The following is a 10196-nucleotide window of genomic DNA, read 5'->3' on the forward strand; positions in this document are numbered from 1 at the left end:
GATGAAGTGTTTTAACATTGAAAAAATGACATGCTTCACCTTTAACTGACATACACGTATTTACTTCAATCTACTTCAAAATGTTTTAGCTTTTTGAAGTATTTAGTACAAATACAATTGAAAAAACAAAGTAACCAATAAGGTATGAGAGGCTGTGCTGTATCCTGAATGCACTCTGCAACCCCTTTAGCCGTGACCTATTCACGATACAGAACTACCCTCGAGTACCTTATTGCTTTTATAAAATGATTACCACACAATACAAATATTAAAGCCAAACAATATGTATCAATGCAACTTTCATGAAGTAAAAAACACTAAAAGCCTAGCCTGACAAGCCAGACCCACATCAAGATATTGGGTCTGGAAACTCACCATTGACAGGGCTCAATCCGAGGGGCGGGATAAATGGTTGTCTTTCAAATTCCCTCTGCACGCAATCGGATAGCGCCATGAGCGCCACAACCAACCAGAGCAAAGAAGAAAGTGAAGCCGAGCTAACGTTAGTTGATAGACTTTCGCCGTATCCGGTCGGCAAAACTTCGAACGTATCTTCTTTTCTTAAGAATGACTTCAGTGCCGTTCTTTGTTCTTTTCTCAAAGAAGAGCTGAACTCCAAGTCCTCCAGAGTCGCGGCCAAAGCCGATTCAAAAGACAGATGTTCGTCAGCTTCTTTGTTTACGAGTAGCACGCAGAACCTCCGCAACCTATGTTAAGCCCGCCCACCGACTCTACACACGCCGTGATTGGCCTGACCAGAGTTTGTTTTTTCCAGCTCTCAGGTCTACCAAGAGTTGCTAGACTACACTCGCGGCAAAATAAATGTTCTGCCGCTAGGGTGCGTCTAGATTTCTAGGCTACTAAAAGCCTTCTTTCCGCTGGAAAAAAAATAGTCCCTGACTGTGAACAGCAACAGAAGTTACATTACTATTCCATTAGATGGCGGCAAAGACTGTCTTTATTAGTGAGTCAAGATGGGTGCAGACTGTACAATTTATAATAGTCCTTCACGATTGTTCCTTGTCAGACTGTACGGACATGATACCCGCTGTAAGCCATGTCACAACGTAAGATCTAAGTAGTCATTAATGTCAGACTGTACGATAGTCAAGGCGTGCTAATAACGGACGCACACAAGAAAACTCGTCCAGAGTTTTATATCATCAATCAATGATGTGTTCAGTGACAGTGAGCTGCATTATAGGCGGGACTGAAATGGTGGCTACAAATAAATTTTTGGTCATAGTTTGTCTTGAAAAACGAAGATAATTTGACGGTCATCGTAGGAGAAGTCACACTGCAGGATTGTGCGGCAAATCTTCCAACACTGCCAGAATTTCGCCTGAGGTAAAATTTGATAGCAACGGTCATTAATCGGCTGCCGGTGAACTTGTCAAACTAACGATCAAAGACTTCAGATTTTAGCCTAGGATCCGAGGAATCGTTTAGGATTTGCTAAATTTGTCTCAGACAGCCAAATCGTGGCTAAAATCGCACAGTGTGCACCCGGCTTCAGTCAGTAGCGAAGATTTTTATATTGAAAGGACTGAAACTTGTGAAAACGGAACAAGATGGAGCCTACAAATGCTCTGACTCGCGCTATCAGTGTCAGGACATTGGAAAACCCCTTAACTGTTAAAAGGACAAGATGTCGTAGCAGACATTCAAACGGTAATACAATGCAGGTCACTCAATCTCTCTCTTACAATACTCTTCTACATAATATAGTAAGTTTCAATGAACAATATCAGTTCAGGGCATTTTTCTTCAAAATTATGTATGATTTGTTGGAATCATACTAAATGAATGAGCGACACCTGTTTGAAGTCGATATAGTCAGCAAAGTCAATTTTGAGAAAAATCGAGTCAAAGTTTTCAGAAGGTTCCAAAACAAAATCACCTAGCAACCATACCTCAAAATCGGTAATAACACCAAATTGGGCACACACTAAGTCAAAACATATATATATATATATATATATATATATATATATATATATATATATATATATATATATATATATATATAAATATAATTTTTTTTTTTTTTTTTTTTTTTCATGATACCTCAATTGTTTGATTAACATTAATGAATCAAACCTATATATTAAGACCTACTGTAATGCATGGATCTAATAGGCTATGTTACGCATTAGATGTTTTTCCCCAACAGTTAACCAAACGTTCACTTAAGACCAGGGCTCTCAAGTCTCACGCATTGGGTGTGAGACACGCATTTCAACCCGTTCACACGCTAAATTTCCAAGATAATGCCCACCAAGTTGCGCCGCTATTAGAGGAATCAAGTGAGTTCCACATAGAGTTCAGAAGTTTGCATTCTGCCACCTACTGGTGGTTTAGTTTAAAGATTTCTTTCCAACATTTCTTATTTGTATATTCAAAAATATTTAAAACAATCTCATAACATTTTTCCATGTAAATGATTTAATTTGCAGCAGCCCTACAGTACAGTGTCCTACAGTGTCTTAGTCTAATTTAATTTATAGATCAAATTTAAGAATATAAAATGAAAGCTGAAGCATAGCCAATATTTAATAAGATTATGGGAAAATGCCCTTCATAAAAGGTAAAAATATCAAAGCAGATTTAAATATCTCAAAGCTGATTGAACACTGGTGAGATTATTGCTTCAGAATAAATTATATTTACAACACAGTAAATTCTGAAAAAAAAATATATATTCCAAATTATTATGGATTATTAATTTGCCTCTTCCCTGACATCTTACAAATAGATAAATGCAAGAATTAATACTATGCACACACACACACACACACACACACACACACACACACACACACACACACACACACACACACACACACACACACACACACACACACAGAGAGAAATGTTGAATTAAATAAAAAACAAAAAATTATTATTTATTTATTTATACAAATTTTTCAGATCAGAACCTCGTCCCCACCCAAACCCCTGCTGCCGTCACCAAAATCTCACTCTGAACTCAGTTCAAAACTTGAGAGCCCTGTAAGACATGTGTTGCGTGAATACTCATCAAGAAAGATATTTTGAAATACTGTAATTCTGTGTAGTGTATATCGGGATTTGTGCCTGAGGCATCTTTGTGTGCACACTTCAGATCTGTCAGTCAGTGTGAGTAAGATCTTTTTTGTTTACATCAACAGAGTTTGAAAATCACATTTCATTGATTCAGATAAAAGCCATCGAGAATTCGCTATAAATCTTCACAAAGTTGGAATGCTGGGCTTTAAAACGATACCAAACTTGTGCTGAGGGGATTGGAAGCGCAGCGCCGAGCAGAGAAAAACTGCATTTTTCATGGACAAAAGAGAGGTACTTCTCTCAGAAAACGTACAAATAAAGACACTTTTAGATGTTTAATTGCTATTTGGAGCTTTGGGGTCGCTAGACGAGGGCTTAATGAACTAATTTTTGTGAAAATCTCAAATTTGACCTCATTTTGCAAGCACAGGTCACTTATGGGTCACTTTACGTTGCTAAGAGTGGTTGCTAAGGGTGTTGTGCAGTGACGTGGCCATAGCCATTATCGTGAATAAAACAGCTATTGACCAATCAGAATCAAGGACCGGAACCAACCGTTTTATAATATAAAATAAAACACTTCACTGTATGAATTAAATATACATTTATCTTTTTTTTTTAAAGCTGCAATAGTTTTTCAGTCAATACCAGTAAGTGAATTTCTCTGTCTTTTGTTGTTTGATTAACATTGACAACATAGACAGCAGCAGGTATTAGGCTGCTGTCACTTTAAGACCCATGGATCCAATATATTGATCCAACAATTTACTATCACAGATTTGTTGTTAGATTATGTATGATTTTTTGTGACATTGAATGGAGAAGCCTCTCTTATAACCATAAGGCGTCTTTACACAGCCGAGTTAAGGCTGCTCACTAAAGCGTCTCTGTGTCTGTTCAAAATTCTGTGTAAAGACGCAATGCCGCATAAAAGCAGACTTTTACTACCTCAGCCCCTAGTATCAAATGCGATGCTGAAATGGTTTTGATTCATTGAATTGGTTAAATGAAGGCGAACTCGTGCCGCCCGCCATAAACTACGTCATTGTCATGACAACAGCCTGTCAGTGAGAGCTCAGCTCAAAGTTAAGCTCGTAAGTTTCTGGTGGTAATTTCTCCCTCTAAAAGACCTCTTCTTCTCCATTTCTTCTAAGTTTTCTCGTAATTTCTCCGCTTAAACGCTGCGATGATAATTCCTCGAGCCGTCTTTCCTGCTCTGATCTCTGTATCGCTCTCACAATGTTGCCCCTGGCAACCGATAGCGCGGCATCCCAGAATGGTGGACGGGCTCAGTCTCCGCCCAATTTGTCACGTGACAGCAAGCGACCATGACGTATCTCCTCATTCTCAATTGGCAGATCAACACGCTGCAATATTTCCCTCAGATACTGCAAATGCTTAACTCAGTCGCCGTCACTGTGATTGTGCATTGTTATATTATATTCCAAAAATAATCTCTTTGAGAACGATATTTGCGGATATTTCTGCTATCTTACCTGAAACGCTAATGTTTGTATCATTGTTCATTTGTTGTGCCAGCTCCGAAGTGACTTTCTGGCTCTTTGAAAAAAACTTTCGACCACTTTTAACCCTGTGGTGATCTACGAGTGCTGCGTTCCAGTTCGTTTTTATTATGCCCAGTTCGTTTTTAGTATGCCCTTCACTTGCTAACTTCCCTCCGTCGCGATCACTCGGATGTGCGTCATTTTTTGCGTTGCATGAGTGCCCACTACTGGCGGAAGCTTTGCAATGGTCTGAAGGTCCTAACGTTAGCCCAGTTACTCCCTGGATCACTTGGAATCCACTATGGAGTTGATTTATTATTAATGCAGCATTCTATATGTATAAAGCTGTGTTTGTGTTAAAATATCATAGAGTTGTTTGTGATGGGGTAAATTAAACACAATATGCGGTGACGTCACATTCGTGTTGCATTGAAGCTGCCTGAAGTGTACACATGAACGGCTGTGTCCGAAACCTGGAAAATGCTGCCTTCATAACACTTTATTAAAACTGTAGTTTTTAAATAGTAATGTTCAAAGCATTGTTTGTCGCGATTTTAATTCCTGTGTATACATTTATGCCGGTTCAGAGAAGCATTAAACAGTCTGTGTAAATGCACATCTTTGGGATTTTATGCCGCTTCAGATTTGGTTTCTGTGCCGCGTTTGCTGTGTAAAGATGCCTTAAGACCCATTTATGTTTGTGGAAGAAGCACTTTTGTGTTAAATTACAGAACCACTTATTTAAATGAGGTTCACAGTATGTCATGAATAGTTTGACTGAATTGATTCCGGCTCTTGATTATGTGCCTCAAAACAGAATGTGTACCGTTCCCGCACAGCGTGTTGACCTCCATTTTAGTGCTGCGCTGTGTTACAAACACTATTTATCAAACCCTCCCTCCTCTCTTCCGTTCCTCCCCCGTGCCTTTCTCTCTCCCTCCCTCGTTCCTTCTCTCGGTGTGGATGTGAGGCAGGTGGCCCAGCAAGAGAAGTTTGACACAGTTTCTGCATCTGAGGTTTAATGTACTGTAGTGCTGATGTTGAACGTGTGCGTGACTGTTCTGGGACAAAGTCAGTTTGTTCTGCACCACTTCCCATGATACAATGCATCTGAAACTTAAACGGTGTCAAAAAGTATCTAAAGCAGTGTTTCCCAACCAAAGCTCCATCAATACGGATCCCTTCACAACACCTAATAAGAAATATGTTGCATTTAAGTCCTCTTATATGGATATCATTAATTATTATCCTTAAAAATAACCAATTAATTTTATACAATATTATTAGATCTGTGATACATATGATACAATATTATAAAGTAAATGTTATACAATACTATTAATATTCAGTTTATTCATAAACAACATAGTTATGAGTATCCTCTTGCCTGTACAAGAGTATATAACACATATCAATAATAAATCAATTAAAAATAAAATAAACAAGAATTAATATATATTTATGTATATTTATAATATTTTAAAAAATATTGTCTAATGTTCACTAATGTTAACTTTAACATTTAGAATTTAGCTGTCTATATTGCTTACTGTCTCTCATCAATAAGTCTGACCAGGCAAAAGTATTAGTAAAAACGTAGTACATAAACATAATTAAAGTTGAGGTCATAAGCATATTAGACCATATTTCTAGAACAGCAAAAAAAGAAATTCTCAGACCAATAGAATCTGATGCCACAAACCTTTTAAGGAAAGGAACCAAATCAATGATGTGATCTGGTTTAAAAGCATATTTATTGCAGTCTGTATGAAATACTAAGTGGAAAATAAATGATTCTATTAATGTCAAGCCTCCATTTACCAACCATTCTCTTTTGGAATGCCCTAACGTATTTTTTGAAGTACTTAATTTCTTTCTAAATCAGATTATACTCGACTTTAAAGTGTATTTAAGGAGTAGTTCACCCAAAAATGAAAATTCTGTCATCATGTATACTCAACCTCATGTTGTTCAAAACCCTTATGACTTTCTTTCTCCTGCAGATAATATATTTTGAAGCCAAACAGTTGAGTGAACAAAAAAAAAACCCTTCTATATTATCGAGTATTTCTCAAAATACCTTTTTTATGTTATGGAACGACATAAGGGCAAGTAAATGACGACAGCATTTTAATTTCATTGTAAACGACCCCTTTAATGTTGGCTACCACCGATCCAGCTAATTCAGATTTACTCGTCAAGTGTGTTTCGGATTCAGGATGGTCCCAACCTGATTCCCTCTTCTCCCTCACACATTTCTCTCAGTTCTCCTGCATGTATCACCCCTCCCCTCCATCCCTCTCTCCATCTCCCTCTCACTGCAATGAAATTCAGCATGTTTCCTGTCTCTCCCTCTCACTTTCCTTCTGATTTCAATGTGCAACACGATACCACAAGAGCATCTCCAACAATAGACATTTTCACTCTCTGTAATCGCCGTAAACAAGCTCTATCACTGCGTTTCACCGCTCCATCATCTCTGCCTCCCACTCACAGAGACCTTGCAGTAGCATAAATCATGAGACGTGGGTTGGAATCCTCTCTCACACACACACACACACACACTCACACACATGCAAGCCCGCACACGCCAGCGAACGCACAATGTGACAGCTCGGATGTTCAACGTTTCCCTCCAGCAGCCAAATTCGTTTCACATATCTTAAACGTGCAGCCAAAATCGCCAGCCACACACCAGCAACCCCCTTCCCGGCACAATAATTACCCCTCACACTTAATACACCCGTTCACGTGCACCCTGCCAGAAAGTAGAAGAAAAGAAGAGGGTCTTACTGAGGGTTCGAGAGCCGATACATCCCATGGTTTATTCACAAAGGCCCTGGATACAAGCAAGGAAGCGCTAGCCTTTCACCATACATTCTCTCCTCCTCTCTCTCCTTTCTCTTTTCTGGCTGCTGATTCTCTCCACTCATGCTGCTCCCTCCCTCCTTCTCTCTCTCTCCTCCTCCTCTCATTCTCTCTCTCTCTCTCTCACCCTATCATTCTCACTCTCTGTGCAGTTTTTACCTTTAAGCCTGCGAGTCTATGTGTCGGAAATGAACAACATTATCACTTATTACTTGTTATCATAAAGATTTTATGCAATTAATTAGGTTTGAAAAAATGTGTACACATTTTATTAAATGTGTTTGTACACTTAAAAGATGCTAGTATTTCACAAATAACTGTTAAACCGCAACTGTGCGCTCCTGTGGCTGGGAATCTCTCTGCCCCGTATCACTTGAGCTCTCACAATGCAGTACAGATGTCTCTCTCTCTCTCTCTTTCTCTGCCCTGACCACTGAACCAAACTCACACAAACACTCATTACCGCAATACTGGAAAATCATGAGATCTCGCCACAGGATATTCCTGTGAGGCTCTCAAAACTTGAAAGCTCCTGTCATTCTGTTCATTCTGGTCCCTCCCTCTGTCTTGGTGGCAAAAACACACACAAGGAGGAGTGGCTTTGTTATCTGGAGATCATTGCCGTCCCCTCTATCTGTTTCTCCCTGCTTTTTCCTGTCCTTCTTTCCATCCTGACCTGCATATATTTGTTTAATTACCATGAGGTGATGTCTTTATCTTTGCTTCTCTCTCTTTCTCATGTATTATACATGCATTGGGCTGTTTCTCTGTGTATTTGTCATAAGCTCAGTGATGCAGACTGGGTATAAAAGAGGGAGGGTCAATCCGTTTCTCCTTGAATTCAGCCAGGGAGAGATGGAGGGATTGAGGTTTTCAAACAGAACTGTTTAACGGTGAGATGAGTAAATTAGTATTTAAAGTGAAACAATGAGATTAAAAGTGGAAGAGAGTAAAAGAAAGGGGCAAAGGAGGAGATATTGAGAGGTGGGGGAGGGAAATTTAGGCAGAGAGAGAGAGAGATGGAGAGAGAGAGATGGAGAGAGGGGGATGGTTAATTCTGTATGTACACAAAAAGACGGCTAGACGCAGCAGTCCAGCTGTAATCTACCCAATCCTGGAGAGTCGTACTGTGCCCTGGCTATTTATAGATTATCATCTCTCAGATCTGTGTGTGTGTGTGTGTGTGTGTGTGTGTGTGTGTGTGTGTGTGTGTGTGTGTGTGTTCTAATGTGATTCAGTATGGCTCTGAAATTGGCATGCCCTATTGTATGAGACAATGAATTTGTCCTGATCGAATTAATTAGAATTTTGATCTGTAGATAATAATATATGTTAATTGCTGGACTGTGAAAGCAGGATCTCTTCGACCTCTCCCTCTCTCTCTCTCTCTCTCTCTCTCTCTCTCTCTCTCTCTCTCTCTCTCTCTCTCTCTCTCTCTCTCTCTCTCTCTCTCTCTCTCTCTCTCTCTCTCTCTCTCTCTCTCTCTCTCTCTCTCTCTCTCTCTCTCTCTCTCTCTCTCTCTCTCTCTCTCTCTCTCTCTGTGTGTGTGTGTGTGTGTCAGATGTTACCTACATTGTGAGGACCAAATGCCTCCTCAAGAATAAGAAAACAAATTAATAAACATATCTAAAAAAACTAAAATAATAAATATATCTAAAATGTTAAATAATTTCTTAATGAAAATCTAGTTCACATTTCACAGTAGCTTCAAATTGCTAACATTAGTATTGAACTAACAATAAACAATTTTTTATAGCGTTAATCTAGGTAAATGTTAATTAATATCACAAAACAATATTAACTATCAATGCAATTAATAAATATTAAAAAATAAATAATGTTTTCTATTGTTAATATGTTTTTGTTCACAGTACTAATTTATGCAGCTGTAAAAGTATTGTTCATTGATAGTTCATAATGCCATTATCACACTTACCGTAAGGTTAACTAATGTTAACAAATAGAAAATTGATAATCAAGTCAATGGGAAGTCCCTACCATGACAGAACCACAAACGTGTGTTGTGTTGTGTAGTGCATGTGCGCCTTGACACTGTGAATGACACTCATAAAAAGGGAAATGTTCACACTACACAGATTTACAACCTTCACCACAGAGTGCACACTGACCTTGAATGCCTCAACCTACAAGGATAGCAAAAAAAAAAAAAAACCTGCATTGTGGGATCCAGCCAGCAGTCCCCAATAAGAATTATGTCTTCATGATAATGGTTTCTGCAAGCATTAGGTTGGGGGAAGAACATAGCTTAGTATAACATCATCATATTTCCATGAAAAGTGACAAAGGTGTGTTTTGCATAAATGCTTAGAATATGTAATACCATGTTTGTATCACTACTAAAGAATCATGGTGATAGAGATAGAGCACATGAAACGATTTCAAATCCCGTATGCTCTCTCACTCTCTCTCACATACACACAAACCCTCTTTACCCCCCTCCCACCTATTTTGTTTTCTACTAGTGTTCTTTACAAATTTTATAGTGCCCCTCATACAGTACCAACATACAATATGTCAACACCCTAACACACACAATCTCTCAGTGTGCTATGATTAATGTCTGTTCTCTGTCAGAGCACAGAAAAGGAAGGAGCTCTGGGCAGAGAGCAGGAGACCCACACTGTGTGATGTAATCTTGATATGGCCTCAGCTATATCACGCTGTAGCCCAAGAATGGTTGACCACTGAAGCTAAGCAGGGTTGAGCCTAGTTAGTACCTGGATGGGAGACCAACTGGGAAAAGCAGGTTGCTGC

General features: G+C 39.0%; 1 protein-coding gene across 3 annotated transcripts in view; it reads right to left on the reverse strand.

Moving 5' to 3' along the window:
- Window positions 1-7463, reverse strand: part of fam131bb (family with sequence similarity 131 member Bb) — an 82193-nt gene extending 74730 nt beyond the window's left edge. Inside the window, exon 1 of one of the 3 annotated variants that reach the window (XM_079837521.1) lies at window positions 7347-7463. In XM_079837521.1, coding sequence (XP_079693647.1) covers window positions 7347-7374 — 28 coding nt within the window. In that variant the 5' untranslated portion in view covers window positions 7375-7463. The remainder of the gene's footprint in view (window positions 1-7346) is intronic. The other 2 variants (XM_079837522.1, XM_079837523.1) reach the window with 2 other exon arrangements.
- Between the last annotated feature and the right edge of the window lie 2733 nt (window positions 7464-10196).

This window comes from Gobio gobio (assembly GCF_949357685.1).
Source record: "Gobio gobio genome assembly, chromosome: 15".
Classification (NCBI taxonomy): domain Eukaryota; kingdom Metazoa; phylum Chordata; class Actinopteri; order Cypriniformes; family Gobionidae; genus Gobio; species Gobio gobio.